General features: G+C 41.2%; 1 protein-coding gene across 1 annotated transcript in view; it reads right to left on the bottom strand.

Moving 5' to 3' along the window:
- scn5lab (sodium channel, voltage gated, type V-like, alpha b) overlaps window positions 1-22,823 on the bottom strand; it is a 90,227-nt gene that overhangs the window by 53,260 nt on the left and 14,144 nt on the right. The window contains exons 7-13 of the mRNA XM_030768573.1: window positions 20,509-20,572; window positions 12,176-12,317; window positions 11,663-11,860; window positions 10,973-11,152; window positions 9,334-9,690; window positions 5,831-5,942; window positions 3,326-3,564 (exon numbers count right to left, since the gene is read on the bottom strand). Of these exons, the coding sequence (XP_030624433.1) occupies window positions 3,326-3,564; window positions 5,831-5,942; window positions 9,334-9,690; window positions 10,973-11,152; window positions 11,663-11,860; window positions 12,176-12,317; window positions 20,509-20,572 (1,292 nt within the window). The remainder of the gene's footprint in view (window positions 1-3,325; window positions 3,565-5,830; window positions 5,943-9,333; window positions 9,691-10,972; window positions 11,153-11,662; window positions 11,861-12,175; window positions 12,318-20,508; window positions 20,573-22,823) is intronic.

Raw genomic sequence — 22,823 nt, 5'->3', positions numbered from 1 at the left:
AATCGTGGCTTAGATTATGAAGTAGTCCCTGACAGTATTAAAAATCGGAATATTTTTACTCTGGCCGGAGTAAAAACAGACAAATCCTGGCTGGGTTACATTTTATTTAATGGTTTAATATGGTGTGGGCCGACAATGCTGCATTTCACATAATATCAGATCACCCTTGACATATGAATACACAAGTGCCAAAAAATGACTGCCTATGACACACAGACATACATAAAACGAAGAGAAGAAACTAAGCAGTTTCTCCTAATGTTGTTCATAAACAGCTTGACCTTTGAGAATGAGACACTCCAGTGGTTTTGGAGAGACACAGCTATCATTGGTCAGCTGAGCTGTGCTGCACAACACACATGACTCATGCAAAAGCTGACTCAGCCTGCCTGCCTGTCTCTTTTCAATCCTCCAGAAGTGTTTATCCGCCCCATGGAACTGCCACACAGTGAAAACATGTTGCAAAGCAGAGCACCCAATCTGTTTTTCTTTTTCTTTCTTTCCTTTTTTTCTTTACTGCCCAAGCCTTTGGGAGTTGGGCCAGTGCCCACGTGATGCAGGGAGCCTGCGGAGCATGACTGGTCGCCATGGACCCCCGCCCCCCAAAACACACACGCACACAAACATACACACACACACATATATATATATATATATATACACACACACACACACACACACACACACACACATATATATATATATATATATATATATATATATATATAAAGCCAGATGGGGTGAAGCTCATGTGAGGGGGGAGTGTGTGGCATGTGTAGTGTGTGCATGAGAGGCACAGAGGAGATGCCCAGTGACAGACTCTCTGGGATGCCTACACACACCTCCAGCCAAGGAGGCGTCAACACAGCTTGGCCGTAACAATCAGCATGCTCACTAAGACATAGCACAGTCCTCGCAAATCAACCGACATGCATATATACACACAGCCTAATGTGCAAACATTTTTCAGACAAAACACACACTCAAAACAGTTGCATTTCAATCCAAAAAACGCCATGTACCCCCCTGTTAAATGGAAAATGAACTCAAATATATTTTTTGTTTAAATGATAATAAGGAACAGCTTTGTGAGTGATGGAAAGAGTGCTGACCATGAATTGAGAGAATGACAGAGTCAGTGGTTTGATTTTATGAGTGTTATTGCCTCCAGCTAATTGACAGTGGCAAAACTCATGCCACACGCCTGTAGTCAGCCTTGACTTTCCACTCTCTGCTGAAACAGAGGTGACACAGTCGATAACAGCATCAGTCATGCATAACAACAACAACAAAAAAAAAACTTGAAATAAACGAAAGAAAAAAAAAAAAACAGGCAAAGCCACCGCAGGAAGAAGGAGATGTGTCTCCAATGGCTGTGTCGCCCAAACCTGTTCTGTTCTCGACCCTGCTCTCAGGCAAAGTTCGCCGCCACTGCCTCTCCGGCTGGATAAACACAGAGCCGGCGTGTTAGGATGCCGAGGCCAGTCAAGTGGAGGGAGGCATATTGATTTGAGCACCGTTGTCCTGACATGACACTCCCGCCAAGACATAATACAGACAGAGCACTCTCTACTCAAACAGTAACAGCAACTTGAGCCGCTTCCATCCCACCAGCACTCTCTCTCTCAAACGCAGGCCGCTCTGTCACGCATAAAGGATGGACCGAGCACTAACCCACATCGACAGTAGACAACGCTGCTCCTCCCTAAAGCAAAGTTTACTCCAAACCCTACCCAAGCATCCCATTTTCAAAGGCGCTTTTACAGACATGATGACCTTGATTAGAGAATATGCTGTTGTGCTTGTGTAAGACATTAGACTAGTCCTGCATATCTTACAGCCCTTCAGGAATAGAGATGTTTGATAAACCCCCCGACAGACGACAAGAAAGGTTAGAGTAGTTGTTTTCCATCATTTGCCAAGAACATCAGAGCCATCTGCAGTCATGGTACAATTCCAATTTTACAAGGATCATTCTAGAGTCATTGTACATGAAGCGAGGTGGCTTCAGACCGCGATACTTTTTTCACTCCTCAGTTTTGTTGGCTTGGTAAAATAAACAGTGAAAAACAAAATAAAGTGTCACTTGACAGCCTTGAGTTGGAGAGACTTAGGGCTCTATCTTACACCCGGGGCAACGCAACACAAACCGGAACGCAAGTGTCTTTGCTAGTTTCAGACTGACCCAGTTGTCATTTTCCCATCCAGCACCCACGTTGTTTAAATAGCAAATGCATCCATCTGGGCGATCGTCTTAAAATGAGGTGTGGTCAGGCTCATTGCTGCTGTTTTGAATGCAACTGAAAGCCTTGTGCTTAGACCAACAAAAACCTGGTCTAAAGTCATGTCGCAGTTGTTTCACTGAAAAATGGAGTACCTGACTGGACAGAGGATTGGGAGACGGCGGAAGCAGCGAATTGGCAAATCGCTCTTTTTGTCCAGGGGCTAAGTACACTGTTGTGATAGCAAGGTGCTAGTGCAGGTGGCTTTTATGGGAATGGGAGCTGACACTCTGGCCGTGTCTGAAATGGCATACTACATACTACTCGTATACTGATCTTGACGTAAAAGAGGTAAGTAGTATGCAGTGCATGAAAAATAAAAATTTTGCAGAACACGACAGTTACCCGGATGATGTACTACTCTGACGAAAATTTGCAGTATCGTCGGGTACTGCATCCTATGATGCAATGCGATGATTTCCAACTGACAAAAATTTCAAAAAAACATGGCGGACAGCAACAAAAGTGGCTTCAACTTTAACTTCAGCTGCAGTTCCGAATATAATTGTATCAGTAGCATATTTTGGTGTAATAAGTCTTCATACGCTTTCTTATAGGGATACTTTTGATAGATATTTGTTGTAATCATGTAGATATTTATTGTAGTCGTGTTGTTCGTTTTTAACAGAACGAATAGCCCAACTGATAGCAAACTTGTAGTTCACTACATGAAAGTTCTCATAAATGCATACCATACTGTATACAACGGTGGGGAGTAGTGTGCAGTACACAGTTTATACTGGGCCAGTATGCAGTATGCAGTACATTAGTATGCTATTTTGGACACAGTCTCTGATTGGTTTATTGCATGTCATGCTCAAAACACATTCACAATCGAGAGACTAAGTACTACCCCTTTGTGCCTTGCGCCTTACTTTCTGCTCAGATTATCTGCCGTTAAACTAGCAAAAGTGTATTTGGACCCTAAATGCACTTAAGCCATGTGCTTTAGACCATGCGCTTAATTCGTTAGAATCAGAGCCTTTACCATCTTATGCTGAACATTAACATACTAGCACTCCAATTAGCCTTCCTGTACTCACCAGGTTTCCGACAGACAACATCCTGTTGAAGTCATCTGTCATGGGGTAGTGCTCCAGAGCCATAAAGAGTGTGTTCAGAACAATGCAGATGGTGATAGCCAGGTCCAGGAACGGATCATTCACCATGAACTTCACCCATTCTTTCACCTTTAACCAGCCTGGGCAACACGTCCACACCAGATACTTGTGGGCAAAGCTGTACCAGCAAGGGTGACACTTCTGATGGGCCTCTTCCAACTCTGCCAGTACACACACACACACACACACACACACACACACACACACACACACACACAAATAATAAACAGGGTTTGGTTGAACGAAGATGAAATCAACCAAAACCTGATAGCTGTGGACATGAGCAAGTGACATTGTTAATACTAAATCGCAAGCAGAGTCTTAGCAACACTTAGCAAAATGTGATTGAACTCACTGAAAAAACTTGCCAAGAACGGTAAAAAGTTAGTATTTTGTGTTTTTCAGGCCCAGCTTGGCACAAAAAACCCCCCAAAAAACATGCGTAGGTGCTGAGGGAGGGGGCACTGGCGACAGAATCTAATTCTAATGAGGATTGTGATGAAGACAGACACCAGGTCTGTTTCTCTAACAGAGAACTGGGCCGGGAAGGATAACGTGTGACCGAACGTGTGTTTATGTGACGGTGTCACTTTCCACGGGGCGGGCGCCGGGGGGTGGGGGTGGGGGTGGTGGTAGGCCACCCTGTCAGTCTACATTTTGTCTGGCTGAGAGGAAATTTGCCAACACACAGACCCCCTACACCCAGTGTGGTCACCTTGACCCAGTCAGAGTCAAACCTATGATGTGACCACCTCTCTATTCCTTTGTGTTATGACACATTCTATGACAGAGGACAGACTGCTAGTTAAGGGCAGTTAATGTTGGTATCAGAGGATTCAACATTACAACAGCATCACTGAAGTGAGCCACACAGCATTTTAGCCACGACTGTCAAAAAAGGTTAAAAAGGTTAAAAAAAAAAAATAATAACCCCAACTACCAATGCCTTATGCAGTACCAGAGATGGCTCTATGAAATCATGCTAAGGAGTGAGAAAGGATCTCTTTAAGGAGTGGCAAGTGGTCTTGTCTACCTAATTGTGATTGAAATTCAGGGCACAGCTCTCATACACAATTACTGAGTGCAAGAAAATTCTAATAACAAAACATTGATTAGTCTAAATACAGTCAATTCCAACCAGAAAACCAATTCACTGATATAATCTAAACATCACTTGGTGATAAAGACATAGCTGTATGAAAGAGGCTGGGTTTTCCGCTTGGAATTCATAAACAATTATGCAGTTTTAGAGCTTTGAAACCAGCTGGCCACAATACACTTCACATCACCATAACTTGGGCCAGGGTTTTACAAGCAGTTTATCGTCCCGCTGTCCAATTCAGTTACTTCTCCTGTAGCTGACGCATGGTTTTGTTTGAACAAGAAAAAGTTCACACTACACTACACTACATCGAAATTCTGTTACATGATTAATTCATAAAAAAAAAGTGTTTTGCACAAAAAAGAACAAAAAAGGTGGCCCCTCATAATTTTCATAGGTTAGGTATTTTCATGTTTTCATCTCGTTTAAGGGAGATAAACCTCATTCTTGAAAACAACAGATAGAGACATCTCTGGGGAGCGTGTTCTTTGGAACAGATGGATGCTTGGCTGTCCTCATATGCACTCTGCACAAAAGGCCAAGCAAGGATTTGAAATGTGAGAGAGCACCTTTGAAGACGTGTTTCTGTCTTTTGCAATTATGCTTATAATTATGACTAACTGCAATGATACGAAACTTAAATTATTATTATTATTATTATTATTATTATTATTATTATTATTACTGTTAATGTTGTTGTTGCTGGGATTCAATATTATTCAATGTCGGTTCAGCTAATCAAAGCTTGTTTCTGTCAGGTAGCATGATGACAAAGTTTAGGTTATCACAATGGCTGGAGGCCATAGTCTCAATACTCTAAAATGTCCTCTTAATGCAACCAACAGCAGTCAAATGCACAAGTTTGCTCTGGGTATGCATCAATTAAGAGAAGACAGAGTCTCTCTGTGTTAGAGCAGGGGTTTTCAACCTTTTTCAACACGCACCCTCACACTTTGTCTAGGCTTGAACTCGCGCCCCCCCTCCCCCTCCTTTTTCATTGTACTTGCCAGTTTGCACCTAAAAATCTGCTAATGCTAATGTTGCGCCCCCCCCCTCCTCCAACGGGGGTTAGGGTTAGGGTACAGGTTCTCTAGGTGCACTTTGCTTCATTAAAAACAACAACTAAAAAAAATCCAGTATTGGAAAACCCTCTAATATTATTATTATTATTATTATTATTATTATTATTATTATTATTATTATTATTAACAATAATAATAATAATCATCATCATCTTCATCATGGTCGTGATTTTAGGACACGGTATAATTGGCTGATTGGCTTGTATGATTTGCACAGAGAAAAATCCCCTATCTGTCTCTTACCCTCCAAGGCATCAGTGATGTAGCTGGCAGCGCTGAGAGCCCGGTCTCTGCCCTCGTGGGAGGTTTGCTGCGGGAGGAGCATGCTGCTCAGCTCACTGGTAGAGTTTGGACCCTGTGGAACACATACAGGACCACAATCACTGTTAACCTCACAGTCAAACACAGAGATCTAAATATACCAACAACCACTATAAAACTGAAAGTAGCACTGGATATTTTGCACCTAAGAAGCCATGTGTTCAGTTGTAGCCTTGATTTACCCATCAAGCCTATCTGTTTCACCTTACATCTTCTCAGTTTGGCTCAGATTAATTGAAACACTAGTAACGTACACTGAATTGTTCTGAAACTGAAATATTCATGTGGCTGAAGTGATTTTATAACAAAATAAACATAAAAATGTGATCTCCATTCAAAACAAAAGATCTAATCAATATGGTTGTCTTTTATTTGGGAAAAATGAAAAAGAAAACATAATAGTGTGTGGGAAAGAGAAGTCTCCACAGCAACAAAAAGCTTAAATTTATCACATTTTGTTATCAATTACAATTCCATTACTGATTTATCTTGTGTGGTTCTGCGTGCTATCTTTGTTTTTTGTGGTTTTTTTAGCTTAATTCAATCGAGTAGCAATTTACAGATTAAGGAGAATTTCTGTGGGCAAGCACCATTTCAGGTCTTATTTATATATTAATGTAATACACATAAAATGGAGACTTTATACTTAACACAGGTAGTCCCCCACATACAGATTCAAAATGTCCCACATACTCACATAATCCCTCAAAACTGACCAATGATAGTTCCACAAGTCTAAGTTAAGAGAAAGCAATTTCAGGTTTGCAATTTGGGCATCAACACTGTCTTGACTGGAGTAATGTTTCTTGTTCACCCAACACGTAACTGTCTGAAGACAAAAGTCAAAGCAGTTTACCTCAGCAACGATAGCAAAAGCCTCAGGCCTGTCTGTGATTGGCATACCCACAAACAAAAAAAGAAAAGAAAAAGAAAAAAAAAAAGGAAAAACACTTTATCGCTAAATAGAGCCCACCACTTCGGACAAACCCGCCTCGCTGACTGACGCACATTTCTCACAGATTGGGGGTTTTAATTTATGTCAGGTCAATAACAAAAGAGTGATTCAGCTGAAGAGCGGCATCGTGTCACATATCACGGGCTATCAGACTCACAGACTGCCTCCAATCTGCATAATGAACACTGATTTCAGCTGGTTGACAGAAAAGCTGGTACAAAGAGCAGAGGAGGAGGTATCTACCCAAAATACAATCAGTTTACACACATTTAGTCACAACTGCTGATGTAAACAAAGTGTACTTTGAGATGAGGTAATATAATTAGAAGAAGAAGAGTCTGTCAGAATCTGTTTACAGTCTGAGTCTCAAGCCAGCAGCTCCAGTAATTCTTGTTTTCATCATCATAGTTGTTACAGATAAAGCTTTGAAAAAGCTTTTGATGGTAATACATTCCACAGCGTCAAATCATTTTTCTGCAGTCCTGACTGACTGGTGACAGATATAGCCTGTATTGCTCTTTGAACAAAGAGCTGCACTGCGGCTCCCTGTTCTTTTCCATCTCAGTGGTTAGAAGTGTGTCGTATCTTGCTTGTGTGCAGCTATGACCCACTGATTAGACAAGGTCTCTCTGATTCCAGGTAATCAAAGTTGTGACGCAAAGCCACTTTAGCAGTGCCCATGATAGTGCCCACGCACGCCATTTCGGTGAGCAGGAAACACCAAACCATTCTCATCTGTGTTAGAAGAGATGCTGGGGCACCTCCTATTCAACATCTGTTGCTATGTAACCGTGGTTGCATCGCCTTGACGACAGTGTATTTTGTCAACCCGTCAACCCCCCCTCCTCTCCCAGCCCCTTCTCACTAATCTTAGACAGACGGAGTCGAGACAACTGAGTTTCCTCGTTGTTTTTCACAGTTTTCCTAATGACTTTATTAGCGCCACAATCTCGGCTTGGCAACAGTCAGTAGAAAAACACACAGGATTCTTCATCACTCAAGTCCCTTACAAAGTAGACCCGCATAATTTAGTCACCAGTTATTGCTTTCATATTAGTGTTATCATGTCTCAGGTCTTATTCTGGAATGTCACTGTTGAGTAATCTAAACAGAAAAGATAATAACCAGTCTTGCCTCCATTTCATGATCTCATCTGAGAACTGTGATATTAGATGGAGCAACAGGGACTTTACCTAAGGTGTACACCATGCTCATGGTAGCTAACTGCTAATTAGCCACAATGGTACACGCAGCGGATGAAACAGTGTAGACCTTATGAATGCGTCACAGTTTTACAGGGCTTTGCATACACAGACGTGTAGTGACGGTGATTAAGGTCAGTGTCAGTGGGTACATAGAAACTGGGCTGTTTTGGAGAGGTGAGCTATCCTGTCTTGGGAAGAGTTCATCATTTTTTAGCCACTGCGCCATTCGTGCTCTGTGTATGTTTGGTTAACATGTTTGCTTGCACAGGGCAGACAATATTAAATGACTGTCATTTATCATTTGAATGATCTTATGGTGTCCCACAGGCCTTAACTCAAACTAATGCTTTGGAAACAATAATCATACAATTAATACTTGTTTTATATTTGATATGTGTTTCACGTATATGCTTAGTCTTTGTAAACTATGTATTTAATTCACATTAATGCACTCTAAAATGCACTACAACTTTCACAAATGAGATATGGTTATGAGATGAGACTTGTAACCACTTGATTTAATTAAGTTCTGAAACCAATTTCGTGTTAGTTTGAGTGAACTTGTTATTTGAGTATCTATATATGTATACATAATTTAAACAGGTAATTATGGTTAGGTTCATTCTGGGCTGAAATATATGGATGCCGACTGATGATGGTTCGAAGCTACAGGTAAAAAATTTACTTATGTTGATTATTTTTTGTTTTGTTTTTTAATCTAGAAATCACAACAGCTTTTTGTCAGCCAGTACTGGCAAAGGACTCCACTGGGAAGATTGCTTTTTTTTTTTTAAACTTGGGCTTGGTCCCTCGTTCCTTGTTCGTAGACAGGCTGAATTAAATTAAATGATTTTTAAACCGATTTCATGCATCTTGTAACCAGAAAATTTCACTTTCCCCTCTGATAATGAAATTCCTAGTGACTGATGAGTAGGAGAACATAGATGCTGTAACCCTGAATTTACTCATGCATGTGAATGCACAAGAGTACGTCTCTCTCATCCCTCACATTGTCAAGCAATGTACAAAACACTCTGTAAGTAATAAATCCAATATAAAATCCAAACAAGTCTGTAAACTAACCCACACGTACATGTCTACATGTCTTGAAAGCAACAAAAGCATCTATCAGATCATCTTCACAACAAGATTTCTCTCTCTCTCTCTCTCTCTCTCTCTCTCTCTCGCACACACACACACACACAAAAGCAAAAACGAGTCCAAAATAATTTTCCAAACCAGATAGAAAGTTACAGAATACTCACACTCTCCTCTTTGACCTTCTCCATAGTGCATGCAGGTAGTGGGAGAGGGGTCAGGTTTCCCTGGCCTGAGATCCCGTTCTGGTCCATGGCCACAAACAGCTTGCCGTTGATGTTACGACTGGTGAAGAAGACCTGTGAGCCATGGCTGGCTGTACTTTGATTGCTGTACCGACGTCCACTGGTCCAGGGAAGGATCAGCGACCCAGCCCGACTGTCCGAATCCCCATGAACACTGTACTCATCGTCAGCGAAGTCCGTCTCCGAGTCTTTGTTCCGTGGACGGAAGTTGAAGATGCTCACCTGGCTTCCTCGTCTGGTGCGTGAGGACAGAGTACGGACGAGCAGTGCATGGGTTTGCTATGGAGGGAAGAAAAAGGGAAATCTGATACTGATACACATCAGACTAAATATAACCATTTTCATATACTTTGGAGACAGTGTAACTCTGAGACCTGCTGAGTTCATTTTTTAAAAATCTGCTTTTACCTTGTTCTTGGTGATATTTTTCATTGAACTTCCACTGTATACATGACACATCTTATTAACAACGCCGTCTTTTTTGTTATATATTATATGCTGTGATCACTAGCTTTGTTCTCATAGTTATACATCAGGGTACGTTTAGACAATATATCAATTAATATTAAACTGTAACTCAGTGAAAAATGTCAGCTGGTCTTAGTACTTTTGGGAAATATTAAACAGAATACCTTGCAGACTTTTCATTCATACGTTGTATGTTTCCAGTTATGACATCACTGATTTAGAACAGGGTATATAAACAGGGTATTCAAATAATTGACGTATTGTCTTAGTTATCTCAAATGTTGTGCCTTGTCTTAGTTGACTTTATTCTCTTAATCAACAGGATAAATGACAGTTTGGATGAAAAGAAGGCATTCATATGACGTTTGGTATTGTTTCAGCAATAACTCATTCCTGTTAGAGTTTTAGCAAATTTAGTAGAAAGTGACTCACGGTAGAGTCACGTCAGAGTCGTTACAAGACTCAAGTGTTTAGATATTTGTTTCACCTGGGTCTGACTCTGAGTAAAATGTGTTGTTCTAGGCAATCAGCTTAGAGTTTAAATTGACTTTGGCTGTAAATTTCAAGATTTGCCCAAGTCCATACCAGAACTGTTTATGAGTCACTCTCTATGAGCCTGAGTCAAGTCATGAGTTTTCAGGGAAGACTCTTGAGTCACAATCGTCTAAGACCAGTGCCAAGCACCTGAATCAGTTTTAAGCTCAAACGAAACTTTTTGGTGCATTTCAAAGACAGATGAGGTTGGATGTGGTGGTCTCTGTCTCAGTCACACATGCCATTCATATCTTGCATCAAGATGACTTCTTTCAGTTTCATTTTACCAAAAAGAACTAAATGACACACCACCTACAACTCTGAGTAAACTTGCAAGTCATAAGACAAAGAGCCCAAACAAGGCCACGAGTCATAGTCTTTGGAATCTAAGTTTTTTACTTAAGTGTGACTCAACTTCTGAGTCACAGACTTTAGCCTCCATCTCTGTTGTTATGATACAACTTTACATTCATTTTTCAGCTGCAGTCAAGCTGGACAATGATGATTCATTTTATGACTGAGCAGAGCAGAGCGATGTTCGGAGCAAGCGGGGCGATACCTTCACTCCCTCTAAGGTGTCGAGCTTTGGTGTGTTCTCCTCGCTGTCGTTCTCCGTCGGCTCCGACAAGGCCCTCAGGCTTTTCCTCCTGTCCTTGTGCTCTTTGTCATCTTGTGGAGGAAGGGGAGACACCTCAGGAGTCACCCCTGATTCATTCTCACGGGTTTTTTGAGCCTGAGCCTAGTGACAAAAACAGAAAAACGGATAACGCTGAATCATCACCGGTTTTTACCAATGACAAATGGCTTGATGGATTATCAGAAAACATTTAGGACTTTTTAAAGGAGTTCAATCCCGGGCCCTCTAGTCTGATCCGGACAACCAATGGTCTCTGCACCTACTGACCATCACATGTCTCTGATTGGCTGAGAAGCACAAACACCTGTTTCCCTGGTAGAAATCAGATCATGAGGTGAAGCTGAAAAACAGCACTACTCTAGTCCTTGAGGATTGGACCTATGCACCCCCAGCATTATGCAACATTTTAATGCTTATTGATCAAAGTTATGGATAAGGCAATCCAGTAAAATACATCTCAGTTTCATTCAGATATGAAACCTCATACTGAAAGGTTGTATAGGTGTGCCTCTTATTTCCTCTACATCATCATACATCATTCATGCCAATGGTAACCTAGAGCTAGAGAATCTAAACACTTGTTCCGGTTGATGGATACTTGAAATGATATACTTGTTGTTCCTTTTTGAGTTGTTCCATGGCAAGCTGGAACTCCTGTTCCTTCTGTAAGGCCTCTGCGATGGTGGCCTGGTTCTGCTCCTCATAGGCCATGGCAACCACAGCTAGGATCAAGTTCACCAGGTAAAAGGAGCCCAGGAAGATCACCACAACGAAGAAGACCATGTATGTCTTCCCTGCCGAGCGCAGAGTCTGTCGACAGGGAGGAGGCAGCACATCATTAAGCCAAAATAAATAAATAAATAAGTAAATAACTGCACTCATGAATGAATGAATGTGTGGTGCTGTAATCAAAGGTTAGCCAGTGATGATATATGTTATTATTATGACTCCTCTTTTGAATACGCTGGCAATTTCTGTAATGAAATACCTCCAAAACAAAGTCATGGAATTCAAGTTTTAAATGATAAAAGGGACAACATTGTAGAACTAGAACTTCTAAGTGATTCAGTCTTTGACTTATTACTGAAATATAAGCTAACAGTAAAGCACTGTGAGCTCCCAGACCTGGTGATATAGGTTCTCCCAGTAATCCTGCGTCATGAGTCTGAAGAGTGAGAGAAATGCCCAACCGAAAGTGTCAAAGCTGGTGTAGCCGTAATTAGGATTACGCCCTGTCTTCATACATTCAAACCCATCAGGACATTTCCTGTGGACACAAAAAAAGGAAAAAAGAAAAATCCAGCTCAGAATTTTCTAAAAAGCTAATTTTTCTGAATTTCAAGTAGTGATGTAATACTGGTTTTGACAACTTTCAAACCTAATGTTGACTCATGTCATCATCTTTTTATAATGCCAAATAATGCCATATTCGCTTTTAGCAAAGGGGAGAAAAAAATCCTCTAAAAATCCTGAGGATTGTTTGGGGTAAAATTCAAGCTTTCTCAACAAAGTCCTTTCGACACTTTACTAACACCTACTCATTCATGCAGTGTGACGCTGTCCGGCAGATATGTGACCGAAACCCCTGGTGCCCTCCCCCCATTGATGTGATCATCCGAGGTAAACACCCTCAACACCTTTGAAGATAAGCTTTTCGGGTGGGCAGGGTAGGGGCTCACATAACATAGTGACTGACTGTCAGTAGTCGGAAAGTGATTACACATCCCCTTCTCCAAAAACCAAAAAACCACCCATACCCCCCCCCCCCCCCCCCCCCCCCCCCCCCCCCCCCCCTTGCCTCTGTACTGCGGCACTGGCCCCTCTGGGCAGGCGTCGACTGGCTCTCAGTGCAGCTGGCATGTGAAGAGTGTGAGGGTGTTGGGCGATGGGCGCTATCGCTCCCAGACACCTCGCCGTGTCTCTGAAGGACGTGCTAATGGACAAGCTCCACTTCAATTCGATTCATTCGGGGGGGCCTCCGGACCCTCCACCCCATGCCAACCCTCATATCAACCCAGCACTTCTAGCCCTAGCATAGAGACTGTGTGTGTGTGTGTGTGTGTGTGTGTACACTTAAGAGTTACTGTATATCTGTTTATGTTTGGGGATTGAATACCTTTGAAAGCCAAATGACTGTGAAAGTGTTTTTTAAGAGGCCAAGCAATGAGATTTTATGCCTTATTTACTATCCTGAACGAGTGCATTTGGCTTTATTTATAGAATAACTGAAACAGACAAGGGATATAATGACTTTGGCAATGGCTCTAAGACATAAGCACAGGGGTTTGCGCGTCCAAACCTTCTCAGTCCACCAGGTCTCATCTCATACACACAACAGTGAAAATCAACATGCCTCTACTTTATCTCACAGTATGAAACACACACACACACACACACACACACACACACACACACACACACACACAGAGCTATGAAGCCTGGTAGTTTTCACAAGCTTTGATTTTTATTTCCCCCTCTAAGCATGTACAAACCGTTAATCGTTACTGTTAATGTCAATGTGCGCGAGCGTCTTTCTGACTCACATTTTACATTTATCCGTTAAAGTCGCAACTCTGATCCAGAGAGATGTGCAGTTTCTATAATGTCAGACTTAACACACCCTTTGGTACAATTTTGGAGTCAAGGGCATTGTTTAAATGTACCTTGGCAGTGTGTGGCCAAGCTCAAGATTTAGATACTGGACCTGTTCATTTCTGCTAGTCCACTGCCAGCCCCAGCAAGGTACCAGCACGTACCCATTTATCCCATCGACATACTTCTCCACCACTTACTGTTAGTGCTAGCAACACTGTTCTTTTACCATCTGCTATCTCATTTTATCTAAAACACTGCCAGGCAAGTAACAACAACCACACAAATCAGTAATGCATCAATGCAAAACAAAAACAGACAAATGAAAAAAGAGCAGGAATCTGCCTAGGATAACTGGGTTCTCAACCACAGGGAGGCATGAAACATCAGTGTTTGACAAAAGCTGATCACACTGGATCTCTTAGTCCACTCGACTGTACTATTGTCATTGAGGTGGGCTAGGAGCCCTGGCACAGACTCACTCAAAATCTGTCAAAGAAACTGCTCTCACTCAGCGCAATGGCAGCTGGGAGCATATCACCCAGGCATGAAGCATTCAATCGCAGGCTATTTTGGGTAACCGCGAGCGCCCCCCCCCCCCCCCATATACCCCATGCGCCCCCTCTACCGCCTACACTGCTTCTGTCCAGTTAGGATCCACGGAATGAGAAGGAGGCCAGGGTTAGAGTGTTTAGGGAATCTGTGTTCAGTGTTGGTGTCTGTAAACCAATACAGCTCTCTTTCTATTGTTTCCATTTTGCTGCCCTTCTCTGTATGGCTGTTATGTTAGAAGCTTGTGTCACAACGTGCCAAAAAGTACTAGGGAGTTACTTCCTCTGGACATTTGCCATGGAGCTCAGGACGCTTCCAGTAAAATCAAATGGCCGGTCGGTACTATGTGTTGGACGTAAGTACGATTAAAAGTAGTAACGAGTATAGAAGCTTGGAACGAAGCGTAATGAAAGGGTTCAAATGGTAGCTGATAGCAGAGTGGGAATCAGGCCAGTGCCTGTAGTCAAAGGTATAGTAGTGAACCACACCATTGCACAGTATAGCTCAGCAAGCCAAAAAACTTCAGTAATCAACAGGTTTCTCAGAATGAATGCTATATTATGAGGATGAAACTCAAACTAAGCAAAAGTGGTGGACATAAAATGGAGCAACCAAGGGAAGGGAATACACAACAAGATTAACTGTCCAATTGCTGGATGGAATAGAATGCTATCCTGGCTTGGAAACTAGAAAACTAGCCTTCAGTTGCTCCTCAGACACCTCAGTGGCTCCTGTAATTATTAGGACTGCTGCCAGGAAGTAGTAAACCTGAGGACCGAACCTGACCACTCAGTGTGTCTGAACCTCAGTGGGAGAGCATGGGGTGCAGCAAAATAACCAGCTCCATGTCATAGTGTCAGGGCACTGATGAGCTGCCCAGGCTATAGGAGAGCCATGGATAGCACAGAAGGCAGTGGATGACCCCTGCAGCCTCTCTGGAGGGGCAGAGAGAGGGAACATGCTTGGCTGTGCTCATAACACCACTGCTTAAACAGCAGAGAGAGAGAGAGAGAGAGAGAGAGAGCAAGAAAGAGAGAGAGAGAGAGCAAGAAAGAGAGCGCGTGAGAGAGAGAGTGGATGGGCTTCAAAAGCAAAAGGGTGCTGCTCATTTGCTACACACACACACACACACACACACACACACACACACACATACACACACACACACACACACACACAAACACTGCAAGCTTTCAGCTCAGGTTTCTATCCTGGTTCACAAGGTGACCAGCAGCCTTCTAAACACCAACACACGCACACACTCACACACACACACACACACACACACACACACACACACACACACACACAAATAAACACAATGGCTCTGTGAACGTACACAGTAAGTTGTGTGAATCAAGCACTATGTGGTGAATAAGAGAGTCCATAGTTCTCAAATGAAGTGTGTCTTGTTACATCACATCTCAAACCACTTTCTCTGTCTGACAAACCCAGAATCTGAGTGTACCCTGAGTAGCCTTGCACCCTGAGAACCATTCTTTATCCCCGAGGCAAAACTCGTCAACAAGTGTTCTATCTTACGGAAAGTCTGTAGGATACCAGACAGTAAATTAAAGCATGACTAATACTCCTTCTGGCTCTGAAAAATTCAAGAATTGTCTTATGCTGTGTCTATGGAGATAAAAAGACAATTTAAACAAAATAAATAAATAAAATTGAAATGACTATAGCAATTGTGTCTAGGCAGTTTGTCGCCTGGGGAGATTTTAATCCCATATAAGAAAATGTCGACAAGGTCTTAAGGTTTTCAGTTGCACAGAAAGTCTGTACGGTATCAGTGCGTAAATTAAAATGTGACTAATTCACTGAATGAAACTACTACATGTCTACTGCAGCCGTATCCATGGAACTTGTTGCCAGTGGATATCTCCTTTTTCTTAAATCACATCCCTTGAGTCCTATGTTCAGTCTTGGTGCATTGGATAATTGGTCAGTAATGTGACTATTACATAATTCCTTGTTCTTTTTTTATACACATCTATCTTAGTTTTCATTTCCTGTCTAGTTTAAACTATGAGTAAAAATGTTTACTGTTACCACAAAAGAGTACAATGATATGAGTTTATAGTAAAAGACAACAGTTTGGACAAAGTTTTCTTGATATATATTAATAGTTGATATCCATCACTTTACACTTTGACATCTTAAAAGACATTATACTCGTACGCAAACACAACTCAACTATCTAATCTTGACTATCTCTATATGAATGTATCTTTGGCTTCAGTCACTGAATGCTATACTTAATTAACTATTAAGCAGTTGCTTTGTAAGCAGACCGTGTGTCGAGTAGCGATGGGATATTTACAGTTTATCTGGTTTGGCCCTGAACCAAAACCATGATCCATCCACTTGGGCGACCTACACGGGGAGTCTCTAATGTCATATTTAGAACCTACAAAATGCATTCTAATCACGGTTTATTAATAGACACTCTCTCTCTCTCTCTGTTTAATGAAGAAACTCTAACACCTTATAATTATTGGTGCATTATGGGAGGCCAGATGGATTTTTAATAGAGATGCCTGTAGTACCAAGAAAGCAGCCAAAAGATCAAAGCGGTGCCACTGGCCGAAATATTCCACCAAGCCTGGAACAAGCTCAAAGATTACTGTTTGGCTCAGTCTTGTGTTCTTATGCTCAGAACACATCCTTACGCAGCTCTGAAACTCTTTATTTACAATGTAGATTGAGCTCAGTTGGAAAGTGTACACTTTGTGGACTTAAGTTTTACTTTCAAAGTAAATTGTGTTTAAAGTTATTTCTAGAACATACTGATGTACGTTTATTACCAGGATGAGAGAGATTCCTGACTTTTTCCAGTGTGTTCTACCTGCTTGGAGCTGTGGAATAAAATATCCTAACAGAAATTGTTCTGTCAGAGAAACTGTACTGGCTACCACATATTCTGTTTAATTTTATCCAGCTTTTTTTTTTTTTTTTTTAAACCACATTTAGGTATCAGACAAGCTGTTGCAAGTGCATTTACTAATAAGATCAATGCAAACGAGTGGTCTAAATGTATGAAATGAAAAAAGAAAAAAAAAATACAGGCCTTTAAACCTTAAATGACCTTAGCAGACATTTTGGCAATTAGTGGGAATCGACTGCTCTCATAAACCAATACACAAACATTCACTGCTCTGGGCAGCTCACGTCACACGTCCCTAGTAGACAAAGGCTGATCTTCAGCTGTATGGGACTGTGTTTATCTTCAGTGAACACAAGCCTGATTGGACACAAGAAGTCCCATTATCAGAGGGTGTGACCAATAGATTCGTCTTTTGTCTGACTCAGGCTATGGGGCAGACGTTACAATCACCACCCACAAGCTAGGCCATAACTCACACCAACAGACCATTAGACAGCCAGGCCAGTAACTCAAGGTGAATGTCCTGCTCTTTCCATTAGATGTTCAATACATATTCCTAGAAGAAGAAGAAGAAGAAGAAAAAAATACCCTTTTATCGACTAGTGCACCCTTTTAAGATAATGTTTTAACCATTTATGGAAAGAGCATAAGAGCGAGGGGAGCCATCCACTCTGGGGGCTCCAGGTAGAAAAAAAAAAATCAGTTTTGAAATGGGATCCTGCTTTTTTCAAATACCTTTGGAGGGGATCATTGAGACCATGTCTTTTTGCACACTATAGAGAGGCTACGAAACCACCTTCTGGGTTTGTTTAATTCTCTGCTCATAGGCAGTGAACTTCTTGCTTGGATTAATATGTATCAGTGAAGGAAATGTATAAAAATCTCCAACAGCCACATTTCGCTTACAGTTCCAAAAGTCCTGAATTGTTGAGGAGTCTCAAAGTGAGAAGCATGATAACTGAAGAAAAATATCAAGACTTCCCTTATGAAAAAGAGAACGAAATGAAATTTAGAGAAAAGACATTTAATATCTAATGGGGTCAGTCTAGACATTAACAGGCTATATGACTAAATGGTACATAACATTTTTTTTCAAAGGTCAATACATTACTTAATGTCTGACTCCAGATCAGTAAAAGCTATTGAAAGCATATAAAATATTTAATAATATGTTAATATTCTTGATGCATCTATACAGACTTTGGAAGTTAGAACTTGTGAGGACTCCATGAGACATGGTAGAAGTTGTAAAATGCATTAATTGATTTTTCTATTTGTGTAGCTTTATGGTATGATACAAAAATGTTTTTTGTTTTGTTTTTAAAGTTGTTAACTGTTTAAGTTTTTGAAATTACAAAAGAAATCTAGTAAATATTCCAGACTATACCGGTATTTTGTTGATTTATTTTACCTGCACTTGTAGGGTTTATCGATAATAAACTTACAGATTCACCTGAAATGGAAATGGAAACTCTGCGTTCACTTGGCATTAAACATCAGTGCAAATCAGTGTTTACTTGGGCAAAATCCCTGAGCTCCTGTAGACACAGATAAAACACATGGGGGGTTTATGGGATCATGTGGGCTGAGAGACAGGTCGTTCGGCTTGTGTGTATTATTGCCCTTCAGTATCAAGTTCTCCAAAGATACAATCTCTCTATACGCCTCTTGGCCATTACGCACATCATAATGGGTCTACCCTATATTCCACTGTTAACAATGCAATAGAAGCTAGACACACAGACTTGCCTGCATGCAGCAGTCTTAATGTAGTAGTGTTTTGTTCCATATGTTACATAGGCGTCTCACAAAGGTAAACTGCCTAAATTTGTAAGTCATAAATGTATTTTTTACATTAATACCTACTCATATGAATTAGACTAGAGACCAACATGCCTGACAGAAACAATTAAGTGGTTGGTCCAAGCAAACCCAGTCCACTGTTTTGTTTGTTTGTTTGTTTCTTTCTTTCTTTCTTTCTTTCTTTAGAAAACTCTGACAATTCAGAGATGGAGAAAACATCTGCAAATGTCTTAGAGAAAACGCATACCTCCAGTTTGAAAGCAACCTAAGATGACCAAGAACATAGCCGTGCTTTAAAATCTCAACCTCATCATAAGTCCCCAAAGGCCACAACTTTTTACGCCGAGATGCAAAGGTCAGTCTCTGCTTGTCAAAAGATCATACACAACACTGTGTATGTTTTGCTTAGACATATTTTTAAACTCTCCATATAATAACAAACACCCATGCCCTGTCATCACCATCACATCTCAGCCACACTAGAAAACAAATTCTTCACACGCGCAAGCTTTACATTCAAATGACAGATACCACTTTTATCAGAATATCACTCTTTCTTCTAAATGACACTCAACACTGGCTACCCTCACATTCACAGTTAATTTTTTTCATTTATATCCAAAACACATCAATATAGAAACAAATGATTGCTCTTTAGTGAGTGGCACAGTGCATGCTGTGGAGGACAACTCTGCTAAAAAACAGTGCTTACATACAGTTTAATGGCAACCTGAGATGAGACAGACCGTACCCCCCTGTTATAAAACATTAAGCCCCAAACAAGTCCCCAGAGACCCGGCCTTGTTATACTGTTATGTGAAGGGCAGCTGTGTTCCTAATGTTAAACGTTCAGTCATACCACCCTAAGCTCATCCCATAGAACTTCAATATTACCTCAAATACTATTTTACCCTTTTTTTTTTGAGGTCTTCAGAGCCACTGCACATTATACACAGAAAGATAGTACCGTGCAGTAGTACATACAACCCATTTTAGGACAGATTATTATGGGACTGTTTCTTTGGGCCCAGGCAGGCGTCTGTACATTAACCATAAACAACATCTGTGATCAAACACTGTTTTCTATAAAGCAAAAAAAAAAAAAAAAAGACTGCGCTCTCTTACGAAGTCGTGTACATAAAAACACTGAATGGACGTTGCTCAAACGAAGGTCAGAGATGTCAAACAGGCTTCTGCAGAAAAAGCTTGAATAAGAAGGGCCCATTCACGGAGCATTAGGCGTCTGTTAAATCCGCTCCCGGAGAAGTTGGTCAGGGTGACTGACTCACGCCTAAACACACAGACCTGCTGAGTCAGGTCCGCAAGGCTGCCTCGCCGTGTTTACTTTACTTATTTAGCTATGCTATGACATTGACTCAATCCACCACTTTATGCTGGTCTACACTAATCCCTGGCCTTCTTTAGCTTTCTCAGCTGGTGCACACAGTCATTGTGTCTCCCAGTTACACCAAAGACAAGCTGCATTTCCACTCATCAAACTGTCATTAATCATTGTTCACGCTGAGCTGCTTAGTCTATAACGGAAAGAGCTTGAAGTGAACTTTGGAAGAGAGCAGTGTCTTAGACTGAAGAGCACACAGAGAACCATTCAACTTACCCGGCATCGCTCCCACTTCCACATATTAAGGCGTCCTTATCTCCGTCCACCTTGAAGTAATTGTCTGGGGATGACACAACATGAGTCAAAGGATTACATTCAGTTCACTGCTTTAATTCATATCAAAAATAGAACTTCTTCTTCTTTTTTTTTTTTTTTTTTTGGAAGACATTTTATTACTGGAAGTTTTCCTGAGTTTTTCCACCAACAGGTACATTTCTTGTTGTTAGGGTTGTTTTTATACTTGTGTTTGGGTCAACACTACGTATGGGAAAACTTGAACTGAGTGTTACTCTAATGCTTTATAGCCCTGCACTTTGGTCTTCATGTCATGGATCTCCTCTACAGTAACATGAGGTATCAGGGTATGTTTTCGGCTTTGGGGGAGTGGGGGTGGTGAAGGGGTAAATCCATTGGATGGTCTCGTGGCTATGTTTTTCTCCTCTCTCCATAAGAGAGTGCCTGAGAGATTACATGTACAATAGGGTCTACTTATTCTCTGTGCTCCTTCTGCTAAGCGAACAGGGCCCTCCATTTTATCTCCCCTTATTTTCACACTATCCTCCCTTCACTCTGTTCCCACTCCAGCACTCGAGTGCTGGTAGGCGACGGGGGCAGGATGGAGATCCGTCCACAAGTCCCGTTGGCAGCTTGCCCCCAACCTCCGCCCGTCAGCTGTCAGCATTCCTGGTTTCAGCATGGCCTTAAATGTTCCTCCTGTGTGGATATGACTTAAAAAACAAGCAGGACCCACTCTGCTGCGAATGCTCTCAGATTGCCTCGTGTTCTCCTCTGGCCCTGCATGCAGACTGATCAGGTGCTACATTTTTGGAAGATATGACTGGAATATTGCATTTGCACAGATCATGTGAGGTCTTTGGAGAATTGGCAGTTGTTTCCTCATGTCTTTTTCAAACAGTTGATTCATGATTAATGAGCTGATTTATCTTTCTATTATGGGCTGTGTCTGAAACGAAGAGATGTGTCTTTCCAGATCTTCTTTGATCAAACAAATGGGAAAAAAATAGGGTACACGCCCGCGCGTACCCACACACACACATATACAAACACACACACACCTTCACCACCAAATCAGTTATGGGCAGATTTAGCTTGATGATTTAGCTTGATGAAGTTTTTGTAATGCTAAGACTAAACATAGTCTTTTGTGACAAAGGGTCTGGTTCAATTAGCAGGTGTTTTCACCTATTAAGTCATCAGTAAAATAAGAATGAAAGAAGGGGGTAAGACAAGATGGATACCCATGTAAAGTCTGAAAAGGCAAAATTTGTTTTGGAGGCATTCAAACTGCTCTTCATTCATACAAAGATAGCAACCCTGTAGTCATGCCATGACAAGGCACATTAAGAGGAATTATCCCTCTATTTGAGTCTTTGTCCTACATCTGCATTGTGCAGGTCAAGTTATCGAGCGACGGAACTGTCCTAATTGCTATTCTCATGAAATGAGACCAACCAAAAATAAGACTAACTCTAATCTTAAATAGATGTCTGCACACCTAATTGCACTGTCATTCTCCTGCTAAATTATGTTCGACAGATCTAAATGCTTCAAACTACCTGAAAAAATATTAAGTTCAGAACAAATCTTTTTTTTTTTATCGTTTACAGACCAAAAGACAAGCTTTTTGATAAAGCTGAAGGTTCATTATGCAACACACATGACACTGAAGCCAATGTTAATAAGAGAAGTTCTCTCTGTTCATTAGGCCAGAATAACAGCCTGAATAATATTTTAACTCAAGGCAATGTATATAACTACTGGGGCAGCGTAAATGACACAAGGTCAAAGTTGTGAGAGAAGTGGAACAAATAAACTAGGAACTGAATATACATAAAATGTGACTATGGGGACAGCCACGCTAACTGGGGTAAAAGTGCCTGCATGTTTACACGTAACAAATCAATGAGAGTTTGGAAAGTCAAATCGGCAAAGTAACCATATGCAACAAGTTGAAGTCCAAGTTCAAAGGGTTTCAGAGTGGAAGAGTGGTCTTATAGAAGAATATGTTTTTGTCTTGTTATACAGAAGTTCTTGGGGGCTGCTTAATCCAGACAGAAACGTAACACTGCTCAAAACTAAATCAATCCCTTTTCTATCCTTACCTCAGCAGGAAAATTGCCTCTAATGTAATCTGCTTTTACAGACGATAGTATTTTGGCACAATAAACTGTACTTCGAAAAATAAAAGTAAATGGCTTGTTTTGGTTTTTCTTTCATGTAAGGTGTATCAATTTGCTATTTTAGGCAGCAGAAACAGCCTTCCTCTCCTTCGAAGTCATGGGATTGGTCTT

This window comes from Chanos chanos, chromosome 3 (genome assembly GCF_902362185.1).
Source record: "Chanos chanos chromosome 3, fChaCha1.1, whole genome shotgun sequence".
Lineage (NCBI taxonomy): Eukaryota > Metazoa > Chordata > Actinopteri > Gonorynchiformes > Chanidae > Chanos > Chanos chanos.
The sequence above is the reverse complement of the archived record's forward strand: the minus strand, read 5'-3'. Positions and strand labels throughout refer to the sequence as shown.